This window comes from Bubalus bubalis, chromosome 2 (genome assembly GCF_019923935.1).
Source record: "Bubalus bubalis isolate 160015118507 breed Murrah chromosome 2, NDDB_SH_1, whole genome shotgun sequence".
In the NCBI taxonomy this organism is placed as follows: Eukaryota; Metazoa; Chordata; class Mammalia; order Artiodactyla; family Bovidae; genus Bubalus; species Bubalus bubalis.
In genome coordinates, this window is record NC_059158.1 from 62,888,000 (window position 1) to 62,904,115 (window position 16,116).

The 16,116-nt window shown below is 37.9% G+C and overlaps 1 protein-coding gene across 1 annotated transcript in view; it reads right to left on the reverse strand.

Moving 5' to 3' along the window:
- FSIP2 (fibrous sheath interacting protein 2) overlaps window positions 1-16,116 on the reverse strand; it is a 140,842-nt gene that overhangs the window by 99,961 nt on the left and 24,765 nt on the right. Inside the window, exon 8 of the mRNA XM_025273720.3 lies at window positions 4,527-4,653. Coding sequence (XP_025129505.3) covers window positions 4,527-4,653 — 127 coding nt within the window. The remainder of the gene's footprint in view (window positions 1-4,526; window positions 4,654-16,116) is intronic.

Below are 16,116 nucleotides of genomic sequence, written 5' to 3' on the forward strand. Positions count from 1 at the left end.
TGTTTAAAATGTCTTCTTGACCACATTCACAGACACACACACACACACACACACACACACACATGCACACACACAGTACTTAGTACTCTGTGAAACACCAAGGTGGGAGTTTCAATATTAGGGGTAATTAAGATAGTGGGAAATATGGAATACATGGATTAAGAATAGCACAAAGTATTAGAGAGTTCAAAGGAGAGGTATCTTCCAATTACAGACATCAAGAAAGATTTTTTATTGTGTCATTTATTGTGAATATTTAAAGAATTGTAGGATTTGAATAGATGAACAGTAAACATGGCATTCCAGGCTAGAAACCTGGATAAAGAGCAGCACAGAAGTATAAATGGTAACTTGTGTTTTAGGAAAGGTCAGTAGTCTCATTTGATTAGACAATTAACTAAATGTTTGCTAAGGGCTAGAACTTTTGGGCTTTTTATGGAATTTAGAAGTATTATCTTCTCAGATGATCAAACTGATTCAAAGATGTTAAATAATTTGTATAACCTATTTACAAGGCTATAAAATGATAAAGCAGGACTTGAACTTCAGCAGTTTGGCTCCAGTTTGGGTGCATATCACCTCCTGGATCATATCCACCTTCTTCAAGGAGGTAATGTGAAGTAAAGTTAGGTTTAAGTTTGACCCTCGATGGTGATGAATGGTTGCTTAAGAAGTCTGAGCTTCATTTAAGATTTAATGGAAATCTTTTAAGTTTGGGGGCCAGGAGAAGAAACTATCAGAGCAGACCTTTACATATAATTATGTAACAGCATAAAAAATGGATTTGAGGCAGGTAAAAATAAGAGCCAATGGAGACTAGTTAGGAATCTACTGGAGAGACAAAGGGAGACTCTCACCAAGAAACAGCATTGATGGGACAGAGACAGGATTGGTGGGGTGCTGTGATAACTTATGGAAGATTATTATGTTTTTCCCTGATACATATACTCACAGATAATTTACAAAAACCTACATATTTTTATTCTGGCCAAGAAATTTTAATATCATTAATTTAACAAATACTACTATAGTCTTATAATGTTAGAAATAAGAGGAAGCTGGTAGATATTGGGCATAACAAAGTAATGACCTGAAGTCCTTCCTTTAAATTTTCTTTGTTTTTTCCTTTCCCTTCCTTTCCCTCTTTTTCTACTTCCTCCTTTCCTTCATCTTTTTTTTTTTTTTCTGGTACTGTCTATTCTTTATGGCTGACAAAATAGTAGAACATCATGTTGGTAGGTAATAGCAATTATTTACATATTTTTAGTTTCAGTGGCACAAAATATTACAGGTTCCTATGAAATATTGCTCTTTACAGCATCAGAGTTTACTTCCATCACCAGTGGTTGCTGTTTTTGCTTTGGCTCCATCTCTTCATTCTGGAGTTATTTCTTCACCAATCTCTAGTAGCATATTGGGCACCTACTGACCTGGGGAGTTCATCATTAGTGTCCTATCTTTTTGCCTTTTCACACAGTTCATGGGATTCTCAAGGCAAGAATACTGAAGTAGTTTGCCATTCCCTTCTCCTGCCTGCTGCCAAGTCGCTTCAGTCGTGTCCGACTCTGTGCGACCACATGGACTGCAGCCTACCAGGCTTCTCTGTCCATGGGATTCTCCAGGCAAGAACACTGGAGTGGGTTGCCATTTCCTTCTCCAATGCATGAAAGTGGAAAGTGAAAGTGAAGTCACTCAGTCGTGTCTGACTCTTAGCGACCCCATGGACTGCAGCCCACCAGGCTCCTTCATCCATGGGATTTTCCTGGCAACAGTACTGGAGTGGACTGCCATTGCCTTCTCCCTTCCCTTCTCCAGTGGACTACTTTTTGTCAGAACTCTCCAACATGACCAGTCTGTCCTAAGTGGCCCTACAGAGCATACTCATAATTTCAACTGAGTCAGACAAGGCTGTGATCCATGTGATCAGTTTGGTTTGTTTCCTGTGATTGTGGTTTTCATTCTGTCTGACCTCTGATGGATAAGAGGCTTATGGAAGCTTCCTGAAGGGAGAGACTGACTGAGGAGGAAACTAGGTCTTGTTCTAATGGGCGGGGCCCATCAGATTGATTATATTCTTTACAGGCAAAGATGGAGAAACTCTATACAGTCAGCAAAAACAAGACCGGGAGCTGGCTCAGATCACGAACTCCCTACTGCCAAATTCCGACATAAACTGAAGACAGTAGGGGGAAATACCAGACTATTCAGGTATGACCAAAATCAAATCCGTTATGATTATACAGTGGAAGTGACAAAGATTCAAGGGATTAGATCTGATATAGTGCTTGAAGAACTATGGACGGAGGTTCATAACACTGTACAGGAGGCAGTGATCAAGACTATCCCAAAGAAAAAGAAATGCAAACAGGGAAAATGGTTGTCTGAAGAGGCCTTACAAACAGCTGAGAAAAAAAGAGAAGTGAAAGGCAAAGGAGAAAAGGAAAGATATAGCCATTTGAATGCAGAGTTCCAAAGAACAGCAAGGAGAGATAAGAAAGACTTTCTCAGCAATCAATGCAAAAAAAATAGAGGAAAACAATAGAACGGGAAAGACTAGAAATCTCTACAAGAAAATTATAGATACTAAAGGATCATTTCATGCAAAGATGGGCATAATAAAGAACAGAAATGGTATAGACCTAACAGAAGCAGAAGATATTAAGAAGAGATGGCAAGAATACACAGAAGAACTATACAAAAAGGATCTTCATGACCCAGATAACCACGATGTTGTGATCAGTCACCTAGATCCAGACATCCTGGAATGTGAAGTCAAGTGGGCCTTAGGAAACATTAGTATGAACAAAACTAGTGGAGGTGATGGAATTCCAGTTCAGCTATTTCAAATCGTGAAAGATGATGCTGTGAAAGTGCTGCACTCGATATGCCAGCAAATTTGGAAAACTCAGCAGTGGCCACAGGACTGGAAAAGGTCAGTTTTTATTCCAATCCCAAAGAAAGGCAATGCCAAAATATGCTCAAACTAGCACACAATTGCACTCATCTCACACACTAGTAAAGTAATGTTCAAAATTCTCCAAGCCAGGCTTCAACAATACATGAACCGTGAACTTCCAGATGTTCAAGCTGGATTTAGAAAAGGCAGAGGAAACAGAGACTAAATCTGTTGGATCCTTGGAAAAGCAAGAGGGTTCCAGAAAAACATCTATTTCTGCTTAATTGACTATGCCAAAGCCTTTGACTGTGTGGATCACAACAAATGGTGGAAAATTGTTAATGAAATGAAAATAACAGACCACCTGACCTGCCTCCTAATAAATCTGTATGCCTGTCAAGAACAACAGTTAGAATGGAACAAAAGATTGGTTCCAAATTTGGTAAGGAGTATGTCAAGGCTACATATTGGCACTCTGCTTATTTAACTTATATGCAGAATACATCATGCAAAAAGCCAGGCTGGATAAAGCACAAGCTAGAATCAAGATTGCCAGGAGGAATATCAATAACCTCAGATATGCACATGACACCACACTTATGGCAAAAAGTGAAGAAAAACTAAAGAGCCTCTTGATAAAAGTGAAAGAGGAGAGTGAAAAAGTTGGCTTAAAACTCAACATTCTGAAAACCAAGATCATGGCATCACTTCATGACAAATAGATGGGGAAACAATGGAAACAGTGACAGACTATTTTTGGGGGGCTCCAAAACCACTGCAGATGGTGGCTGCAGCCACAAAGTTAAAAGATGCTTGCTCCTTGGAAGGAAATCTATGACTAACCTAGACAGCATATTAAAAAGCAGAGACATTACTTTGCCAACAAATGTCTGTCTAGTCAAGGCTATGGTTTTTCCAGTAGTCATGTATGGATGTGAGAGTTGCACTGTGAAGACAGCTGAGCATTGAAAAATTGATGCTTCTGAACTTTGGTGTTGGAGTAGACTTGTTAGAGTCCCTTGGACTGCAAGGAGATCCAACCAGTGTATTCTAAAGAAAGTCAGTCCTGAATATTCATTGGAAGGATGGATGCTGAAGCTGAAAACTCCAATACTTTGGCCACCTGATGCAAAGAACTAACTCCTTGGAAAAGACCCGGATCCTAGCAAAGATTGAAGGTGGGAGGAGAAGGGGATGACAGAGGATGAAATGTTTGAATGGCATCACTGACTCAATGGACACGAGTTTGAGTAAGCTCTGGGAGTTGGTGATGGACAGGGAAGCCTGGCATGCTGTAGTCCATGGGTTCACAAAGAAATGGACATGGCTGACTGACTAAACTGAACTGAGCACAAAATATATAAGTATAATGAAGTTGTCTAGAACTGCAGTCTAGGCATGACTCTCTGCTGAATCACATGATAAGGCTATTTTAGTTTGTTTAATTTATATATATATATATGTATATATATCTACATTTCAACTTGAACTGTGATAGGGAAATTCCTAGAATCCTGCCCTGGTACAAAGCAGATAGCAAGCACAAGCAATTGTTTTGCAAAAGAATTTTTTACATAAATATATAGTCAAGCACTTTCTACATAGCTACATTAGATATTAATATTCTCACATTCATAATGTAGTCCATCTTGTTCTCCGTAATCATTTGTATTTTTCCTCATATCTTCCTTTTTAATGCCACTTTCTTGCATTTTTTGTAAATGATAAGCCATTTTTTTCTCTAGAAGAGCTTGTTTCTAAAATATCAAACAAGTATATTGGTTACTTTCAACTTGCTGTTTAAAGATACAAATAAATATTTAAAATGTGACAGTCTGTTGGAAATCAGCAGTCATTCCTGTCCTGTGACTTGTAAGGTTATTCTGAACATAAATTTGGGAGGGTGGTAATGGGTAAATTTGCATATGTTGTCAAACAGTAAGAATATATTTAACCCTTGAAGGTCAAGTTGCTCAGTCGTGTCCAACACTCTGCGACCCCATGGACTGTAGCCTACCAGGCTTCTTGGTCCATGGGATTCTCCATGCAAGAGTACTGGAGTGGGTTACCATTTCCTTCTCCAGGGGATCTTCCCAACCCAGGGATCGAACCCGGGTCTCCCACATTAGAGGCAGATGCTTTAACCTCTGAGCCACCAGGGAAACCATTTAACCCTTAGATGCAGTTTTTCTCATTGCACACCTTCAGGGTATCCAGTTTCAGATCAGACATCTTCTCAATGTATTGCTCTCCTGTGATTTTAGGCAATTTCTAAATCATCTTCAGTTGGACAATTTCTTTACCAAATGTCACTCAGGTCAAATACATATAAACAGAATATCATACATGAAATCTGGCTTCTTTTTGTCTATCTCTGGACTAATATTGACACTGGAGATACCAGAAAAGAGACAGCTGCACAGAGAAAGAGCCCCAGTAATCCTCAGAGAATTCCCTAGAGGAGTAGTCAGCAAGGGAATGGATTAGTACTTATAGGACTTTTATGTGAGAAACTACCTAAGACCAAGGGCTTCCCTGGTGACTCAGATGGTAAAGTGTCTGACTGCAATGTGGGAGACCCGGGTTCAATCCCTAGGTTGGGAAGATCCCCTAGAGAAGGAAATGGCAACCCACTCCAGTACTCTTGCCTGGAAAATACCATGGACTGAGGAGCCTGGTAGACTACAGTCCAAGGGGGTCACAAAGAGACGGACACGACTGAGTGACTTCACTTCACCTAAGACCAAAGACAGGCCCATCCCAAATGAATTAAGGAAAAAATATTTGGCACCAATCTATGATGCTTATTCTCATGAGGCTACCCAGAAAAAATTCATTAAGTCATAGGGCATTGAGTAGAGTACTAAAATGGGTCTTGCCTCTGCAGTGATGAATAACCCGTCCCAGATTGAATGTGGTTCTATTCCCATCTAACAAATATTAAAGCAAGACTTATTTCCAAATAACCTATCTACATCCAAGAAAAAAGAGCTAAGGAGTATTATATAAAGATGAAAATACTCAGCACACACAATAAAAAGTTCACAATATTTGGCATCCAATCAAGGAATACCGAGCATATAAAGGTGCACAGAAATATGACCCATAAAGATAGTAATCAATCAAAAATAACTCAGAAATGATACAGATGTTAGACTTAATGATAACATTAAAATAAATAAGCTGAAAATAGAGTTACCATATGATCCTGTAATCCTATTCTTGGGCATATATATATAGTGAAAACTAATTCACAAAGATACACTCACTTCAACATTCACTGCAGCACTATTTACAATAGCCAAAACAAGGAAGTAATGTAAATGTCCACTGACAGGTAAATGGATAAAGAGGATACAATATGTGTGTATACACACACAGTGGAATATTACTCAGCCATATAAAGAATGACAATGCCACTTGCAGCAACATGGATGGAACTAGAGATTATCATACTAAGTGAAATAAGTCAGAGACAAATATATATATCACTTATATGTGAGATCTAAAAAACAATGCAGATGAACTTATTTACAAAGCAGAAATAGACTCACAGGCAGAGAAAAAAAATTGAAGACTGCCAAAGAGGGTAGCAGGCAATGGGTAGAGAGACAAATTAAGAGTTTGATATTAACATATACACACTTCTATATATAAAATAGGTAAAAAAGGACCTACTGCATAGCACAGGGAACTATATTCAGTATTTTCTTATTATCTATAGTGGAAAAGAATTTGGAAAAGACTTTATATATACACATGAAAATATATATATTAAAATATAAATATATATATTTAACTGAATCACTTCTGTACACATAGAACTAATACATCATTATAAATTAACTACACTTGAATTAAAAGCATAAAATAACTGAATTCCAAATATTTATAACATAAACAAGAGACACAGAAGATACAAAAAGCGCCCAGTCAATTTTAAATTTGTGAGGTAAGCAATGCATTTGGTGCATTAATGGTAGAGTTCACATTGAAGGGGAAGAGATTAATATATATTCAGAAAAAGAAACCATCCAAAGAGAAACACTGTGAGAAAAAAAAAAAAAAAAAAAGCAAAATTAGGGAATGAGGCTAAGACGGTAAAGAAGGGAGACCCCAGGCTTCCTTCCTTGATCATGGACATACCAAAATTAAAACTATTTTCAGGGTAACTAAGAGAATGACAGGAAGACTAGCAGAAAACACTTTAATAACTAAAGACAGAAAGAAGTAGCCACAATGAGATGGGTAGGAGACAAAGAGATGTAATATAGTCTAGAGCCTCACCTTGAGGTCAGTGGCCCATAAACAACAGGATAATCACAACTGCAAAGGTTCTTCCCAAGGAGAAAAAGGTCCAAGCTCAACATTAGGATTCCCAGCCAGAAAGGTTCTGCACCAAGAAGACAAACCTCAAGAATATCTGGCTTTGGAAGTTAGCAGGGCTTGTGTATGGAAGAACCATAGGGTGGTAGGAAATAATGACTTTGCTGTAAAAAGGCACATGCAAACATATGTTCTGAGGCCCAGTGCAGAGGCAGTAAGATGAAAGAAGCATGGATCAGACCAGCTTGTTCATCTTGGAGAGATTCTTGGAGAGACAGGAAGCAACTGGCATTCCCTTTGGGGATGGGGATGAGGGTGGCAGCCACTTTTGGAGGCCTGTTTTACTACAAGGATACCAATGCTGGCAAGTACCATTTTGGAGTCCTCCTTTTAGGTTGTTAGCACTGAGGGATGACCTGCTCACAAGGGAGCTGGCAACAGTCATGGGACCCATCTGGGCTATACACCCAGCCTCACTGGGACCCATCATCTTGCAAAGGGGCCTGGTCCTTGCTCCATTCACCAGAGGTCCCACAGCCAGTCTTACTAGGACATACATTGTCTACCAGCTGGCTGAGGCATGGGACCCTTGGACCTTTCAACCAGCTGCACCAGGACCCAGCTCTGTCTACCAGTGGGCAAGCAGCCATCACATGAGGTAGCACTTGGCAGTCAACCAGGCCATGTAGATCTGATATGGGACACCTTTCGAGCACATAGTTCTCATGACCAGAGGAGAGTGTACTGCTGGGCCTCAAAGGATATACCCCACATAAGTACACATCTTCAGGACTTGGAAATGCAACCAATGTATCTAATACATAGAGATAAACAAAAAGAATTAGGCAAAATGAGAGAAATATGTTCCAAACATAAACAAAACTTCAGAAAATAACTAAATAAAGGGAGACAAGCAATCTACCTGATAAAAGAGTTCAAGATTATGGGCATAAGATGCTCAAGGAACACAGAAGAAGATGGATGAACCAGTGAGAAGTTTAACAAGCATTAGAACATAGAGAGGAATCAAATGGAACTAATAAAATAGCAAAACTAAACAAAACAAAAAACACTAGAAGGAGTCAACAGATTAGCTGATACAGAGGAAGGGATCAGTGAACTGGAAGACAAAGTAGTCCGAATTACCTAAGCCGAACTGAAAAAGACATAAAAGTCAAACAAAATGAGAGTTTAAGACAATTCTAGACATCAATCATACCATAATTTGCATTACAATGGTCACAGAAGGAGGAGAAGAGAGAAGGAAAGTGGCTGAGGACTTAGATGAAGAAAAAATAGATGAAAACTTGTCTAAAGTGGGAAAGAAAACAGCCATCCATGTCCAGGGAGCACAAAGAATCACAATCAAGATCAACCAAAGAGGTTCACACCAATTTTTGGCAAAAATTAAAGAAAAGAAGGAATCTTGAAAGCAGCAGGGGAAAAGCAAATAGTTATTTATCCATAAGATTCTGAGCTAACTTTTCAGCAGAAATTTTGTACTCCAGAAAAGAGTGGTACAATATTTCAAAGTGATAAAAGGAAAAGTTACAACTAAGAATATTTGGCAAGGCTGTCATTCAAATTTGAAGGTCAGCCCATGAATTTTGTAGTTAGGTGCCCAACATGCTACTGGAGATCAGTGGAGAAGTAACTCCAGAAAGAATGAAGGGATGGAGCTAAAGCAAAAACACATCCAGTTGTGGATGTGACTGGTGATAGAAGTAAGGTCCAATGCTGTAAAGAGCAATATTGCATAGGAACCTGTAATGTTAGGTCCATGAATCAAGACAAAATGGAAGTGGTCAAACAGGAGATGGCAAGAGTGAACGTCGACATTCTAGGAATCAGCGAACTAAGATGGATTGGAATGGGTGAATTTAACTCAGATGACCATTATATCTATGTCTGTGGCCAGAATCCCTTAGAAGAAATGAAGTAGCCATCATGGTCAACAAAAGAGTCCGAAATGCAGTACTTGGATGCAATCTCAAAAATGACAGAATGATCTCTGTTCATTTCCAAGGCAAACCATTCAATATCATGGTAACCCAAGTCTATGCTCCGGCCAGGAATGCTGAAGAAGCTGAAGTTGAATGGTTCTATGAAGACCTACAAGAACTTTTAGAACTAACACTCAAAAAAAAAAAAAAATGTCCTTTTCATTATAGGGGACTGGAAATCAGTCCTGAGTGTTTACTGGAAGAACTGATGTTGAAGCTGAAACTCCAATATTTTGGCCACTTGATGCAAAGAGCTGACTCATTTGAAAAGACCCTGATGTTGGGAAAGATTGAAGGCAAGAGGAGAAGGGGACAACAGAGGACAAAATAGTTAGATGGCATCACGGACTCAATGGACATGAGTTTGGGTAAACCCTGGGAGTTGGTGATGGACAGGGAGGCCTGGCATGCTGCAGTTCATGGGGTTGCAAAGAGTTGGACATGACTGAATGAGTGAACCGGACTGAACTGAACTGAAAAGACCACTAAAAAGTTTTTTAAGAAACCTGAAAAGGACTGCTTTAAGCAGAAAAGAGCACAACTAGAAATATGGAAAACACATAAGGAAAAATCTCATTGGTAAAGGCACACACACAGTAAAGGCAGTGGATCAAGCACTTATAAAACTAGTAGGAAAGTTAAAAGACAAAAGTAGTAAAATCAAACCCACAGTAAGTAGTTAAGTCAAAATGAAAATTGGTTGCATGGTCGTATCTGACTCTGTGATCCCATGGACTGTAGCCCATCAGGCTCCTCTGTCCATGGAGTTCTCCAGGCACAAGTACTGGAGTGGGTTGCCATTTCCTTCTTCAGGGGATCTTCCCAACCCAGGGCTTGAACCTGGTTCTCCTGCATTGCAGGCAGATTCTTTACCAACTGAGCTACTAGGGAAGCCCAACCTGGGGGTCCAACAAAGGGACTCAGAATCCCTAGGGAATTTGACTTTGGAGGCCAGTGGGATTTGATTACAGAAATTCCACAGGACTGGGGAAACAGACTCTTGGAGGGCACAAACAAAACCTTGTGTGCACCAGGAGCCAGGAGAAAGGAGCAGTGTCTTGAAAAGAGACTGAGTCACACTTGACTGTGAGTGCAGTTAAATAGTTAAGGGATGCACAAAAGGTAGTTAAGGGATGCCCCAAAATATTTAAAATATAATATGTAAAAACATTAAAAATGGAGGAGAGAATAAAACTGTAGGGTTGTTAGGAAGTATTTGAATCAAAGAGATAATCAACTAAAGCAATCATATGTAATATATATATATATATATATATATATATGATTTTAAACACACACACACACACACACACACGTTTTATGCTTCCCAGGTTGCTCAGTGGTAAAGAATCTACCTGCCAATGCAGAGGACCCAGGAGATGCAGGTTTGACCCCTGAGTTGGGAAGAGCCCCTGGAATAGTAAATAGCAATTCACTCCAGTACTGTTGCCTAGAGAATTCTATGGACAGAGGAGCCTGAGAGGCTGCAGTGCTTGTGGTCATAAAGACAAAACTGAGCTACTGAGCATTCACATACATTTTTACAGTAACCACAAACCAAAAACGTGTAGTACAACACAAAAGAAAAGAAAAAAACTCAAGAATAATATTAAAGATATTCATAAAATCACAATGGAAGAGAGCAAACAATTAAATGAATGAAAAAGAACCTACAGAACAACCAGAAATCAATTAACAAAATGGAAACAAGTACATATATATCAGTAATTATCAATACTTTATATATAAATGGATTAAATGTTTCAATCAAATGACAGAATGGTGGAATGAATATAAAAAAATAACCTATACATATGCTGCCTGCAGGCTGATCTAAAGACACACAAACTGAAAGTAAGGGGATGGAGAATGTATTCCATACAAAATTGGTGGTAGCAATACTTTTATCAGACAAAATAGACTTTCAAACATAGACTCTAACAAAAAACAAAGAGGGATATTACATAATGAAGAAAGGATGATCTAGGAAGATATAACAATTGTAAATACCTATGTACCCAACATAGGAGATCCTAAGTACACAAAGCAAATACTAACAAAGATAAAGGGAGAAATTGACAGTAACACAATAACAGTAGGGGACAATAATAACTTCACTTACATTAACTGACAGATCATCTAGACAGAAGATCGATACAGAAACACTAGCCTTAAACAACAAATTAAATGGTGGATATATATAATATCCCATCAAAAAGCAACAGCGTACACATTCCAGTACACATGTGACATTCTCCAGGACAGATCAATCACATGTTAGGCCAGAAAACAAGTCTAAATAAATTTAAGATGACTGAAATCATATCAAGCATTTCTTCCTATCACAATAAAATCACCACAAGAAAAGAAAATTGTAAAAAAACAAAAATATGTGTATGTGGAGGCTAGACAATATGCTACTAAACAACCAATGGGTCACTGAAGAAATCAAACTAAAAATATCTGGAGACAAAAGAAAATGGAAACACAATGATCCAAAATCTATGGGAAGCAACTTTTCTAAGAGGGAACTTAAAAGAAGTTCTGAGAGGGAAGTTTACAGCAATAGAAGCTTACATCAGGGAACAAAATTCTCAAATAAACCACCTAATCTACACCCAAAGGAACTAGAAAAAGAACAAACAAACTCAGAAGTAGTAGAAGGAAAGAAGTCATACAGATCAGAGCAGAATAAATGGAACAAAGACTAAAAAAATGTTGGAAAAAATCAATGAAGATAAGATCTGGTTCTTTGAAAAGATAAACAAAATTGAAAAATCTTTAGCCAGGCTCATCAAGAAAGAGAGGGCCCAAATAAAATCAGAAGTGAAAAAGAAGTTATAATCAACATCATAAAAATACAAAATATCATAAGAGATTATGATGAACAATTATATCCCAATAAAATATACAAGCTAGAATAAATATACATTCCTAGAAATGTATAATCTCCCAAGACTGAATTGAGAAGAAGATGAAAGATGAAAAAAGAAATGACCAGTAATGAAATTTAATCAACAGGACCAGAATTCTTTACTGAAGAATACTACCAATATTTAAAGAAGATTTACTACCTATCCCTCTCAAACAATTCCAAAATATCAAAGAGGAAGGGAGGGTCTTCCAAACTCATTCTAGGAGACCAACATCACCCTGAAACAAGACAAAAACACCACTCAAAAAATGAAATTACAGGTCATTATCAAAGGCGGACACAGATGTAAATATCCTCAAAATATTAAAAGTCAGAATTTGAGATCACACACCATGATCAAGTGGGATTTGTCTGAAAAGTATGTTTCAGTACCTGCAAAGAAATCAATATGATACATATTAACAGTGTGAAAACCAGAAATCATACAATTATCTCAATCAATGTAGAAATAGGTGTTGACAAAGTTCAATATCTATTTATGATAAACACCTTCCTATGGCTGACTCATGTTGATGTTTGGCAGAAATCAACACAATTCTGTAAAGCATTTATCCTCAATAAAAAAATAAATTAAAAAGCTAAAAAAAAAACTCTCCACAAAGTAGGTGACAGGGGAAGCATACCCCAACATAATAAAGATCATATGTGATAAACCTCCAGCCAACATCATAGTTAATGGTGAAAAGTTGAAAACATTTCCTCTAAGATAAGGAATAAAACAAGGATGCCCCATCCCACTACTTTTATTGAATACAGTATTGGAAGTCATTTTGAAGAGGCAGAGGAACCAGAGATAAAAGTGTCAACATCTGTTGGATCATGGAGAAAGCAAGGGAGTTAAAAAAAAAATCTACTTCTGCTTCGTTTACTACACTAAAACCTTTGACTATCTGGATCACAAGAAACTGGAAAATTCTTATAGATGTGGGAGTACCAGACCACCTTACTTGTCTCCTGAGAAAGTTAAATGCAGGTCAAGAAGCACCAGCTAGAATGGACATGGAAAAATTGACTGGTTCCAAATTGGGAAAGGAGTTTGACAAGACTGTATACTGTCACCTTGCTTATTTAACTTAAATTCAGAGTACATCACACAAAACACTAGACTGGATGAATCACAAGCTGGAATCAAGATTGCTGGAAGAAATATCAACAACCTTAGATACGAAGATGATACCCACTTTAATGGCAGAAAGTGAAGATGAACTAAAGAGCCTCTTGATGAGGGTGAAAGAGGTGAGTGAGCTAGCTTGAAACTCAGCATTCAAAAAACAAAGAACATGGCATCTGGTCCCATCACTTCATGGCAAATAGAAGGGGAAAAAGTGGAAGCCGTGACAGATTTTCTTTTCTTGGGCTCTAAAATTACTGAAGATCGTGACTGCAATCATGAAATTGAGACACATGCTCCTTGGAAGAAAAGCTATGGCAAATCTAGACAAGTATTCAAAAAGCAGAGGTATCACTTTGCTGACAAAAGTCCATATAGTCAAAGCTATGGCTTTTCCAGTAGTTATGTACAGACTTGAGAATTGTACCATAAAGAAGGCTGAGTACAATTTAATGCTTTTGAACTGTGGTGCTGTTCACAGAAGTGAGAGTCTCTTGGACAGCATGGAGATCAAAACAATCAATCCTAAAGGAAATCAACCCTGAATATTCATTGGAAGGACTGATGCTGAAGCTCCAATACTTTGGCCACTTGATGCAAAGAACTGACTCACTGGAAAAGACCTTGAGGCTATATAGACAGAAAGCAAATGGAGAAAGCGGCAACAGAGGATAAGATGGTTTGATAGCATCATTGACTCAAGGGACATGGATTAGAGCAAACTCCAGGAGATAGTGGAGGAAAGAGGAGCCTGGTGAGCTACAGTTCAGGAGAGAGCACAGAGTCAGACATAACTTACCAACTGAACACTGAAAGTCCTAGCCATAACAGTCAGACAAGTAAAGAAATGAACTGTATCCAACTTGGAAAAGAAGATGTAAAACTGTTTGCAGATGACATGATATTATATAGAGAAAATCCTAAAGATGCCCCCAAATTTATTAGAACTAATAAATGAATTCAGTAAGATTGCAGGATACAAAATTAATAATCACAAGTCATATTTCTACAAACCAACAATGAACTAACAGAAAGAGAAATTAAGGATCAATGTCATTTACAATTGCATCAAAAAGAATACATTACCTAGGAATAACTCTAACAAAGGAGATAAAAGACTTAAAATCACAAACTGTAAGACATTAATGAAATAAATTTAAAACAACACAAAAAATTGGAAAGATATACCATGCTCACAAATTGGAAGAATTAATACTATTAAAATGACCATATTTCCCAAGGCAATGTACAAATTTAATGTAAACCCTATTAAAATACTAATGGCATTTACGGAACTAGAACAAATAATTCTAAAATTGGTATGAAAATATAAACGCTTTTGAGATAGATGAGGGTCTTTTCTCAAAATAATCTTGAGAAAGATGTTCAAAATCATAATCCCTGGTTTCAAACTATATGACAAAGCTACAGTAATCAAAACAGTATGTAGGTGGCACAAAAGCAGACACATATATCATTACAACAGAAGAGAGAGCCCAGAAATAAACCTGCACTTTTATGGGCAATTAATGTACAACAAAGGAGGCATAAATATACAATAGGAAAAAGATAGCTTCTTCAATAAATGGTGTTGGGAAAACTGGAGAGCTAAAGGGAAAAGAAAAAACTGAGTTACTTTCTCATACCATATACAAAACCAAATTCAAAATGGATTAAGAATTTAAATGTTTAAGATTCCAAACCAAAAAACTCCTAGAGAAAACAGGTATTATGATCTTTGACATAAATTTTAGCATATTATTACTAGTCTGATCTGGCTTTTTAGGCAAAAAGCAAAAATAAACAAATGAGACTGCAAAAAACTAAAACTTTTTTGGACACGTAGATTCTTGGCAAAACAAAAAGGCAGTTTACTGAATGGGAGAAGATATTTGTAAATGATATACCCAATAAAAGGTTAGTATCTAAAATATAAAATGGAATCATATAACTTATCAAAAACAAACAAACAACCCAACCAAAAATGGGCAGAGGACTTGAATGAACATTTTTCTAAAAAACATACTTATGGCCAAAAAATACATGAAAAGATGCTCAACATCATAAATCTTTAGGAAAATGCAAATCAAAAACACAATCAGTACCATCACACCTCTGCCAGAATGGCTATCATTAAAAACACAACTAAAAACAAATGGTAAGGATGTGGACAGTGAAAAAATTGGTTTAAAGCCCAATATTCATAAAACTAAGATCATGGCATCCATTCCCATCAGTTCAGTTCAGTCACTCAGTCATGTCCTACTCTTTGCGACCACATGAATCGCAGCACGCCAGGCCGCCCTGTCCATCACCAACTCCCAGAGTTCACTCAGACTCACTTCCATCGAGTCAGTGATGCCATCCAGCCATCTCATCCTCTGTCGTCCCCTTCTCCTCCTGCCCCCAATCCCTCCCTCCCAGCATCAGAGTCTCTTCTAATGAGTCAACTCTTCGCATGAGGTGGCCAAAGTACTGGAGTTTCAGCTTTAGCATCATTCCTTCCAGAGAAATCCCAGGGCTGATCTCCTTCAGAATGGACTGGTTGGATCTCCTTGCAGTCCAAGGGACTCTCAAGAGTCTTCTCCAACATCACAGTTCAAAAGCATCAATCCTTTGGCACTCAGCTTTCTTCACAGTCCAACTCTCACATCCATACATGATCACTGGAAAAACCATAGCCTTGACCAGACAGACTTTTGTTGGCAAAGTAATGTCTCTGCTTTTAAATATGCTATCTAGGTTGGTCATAACTTTTCTTCCAAGAAGTAAGTGTCTCTTAATTTCATGGCTGCTGTCACCATCTGCAGTAATTTTGGAGCCCCCAAAAATAAAGTCTGACACT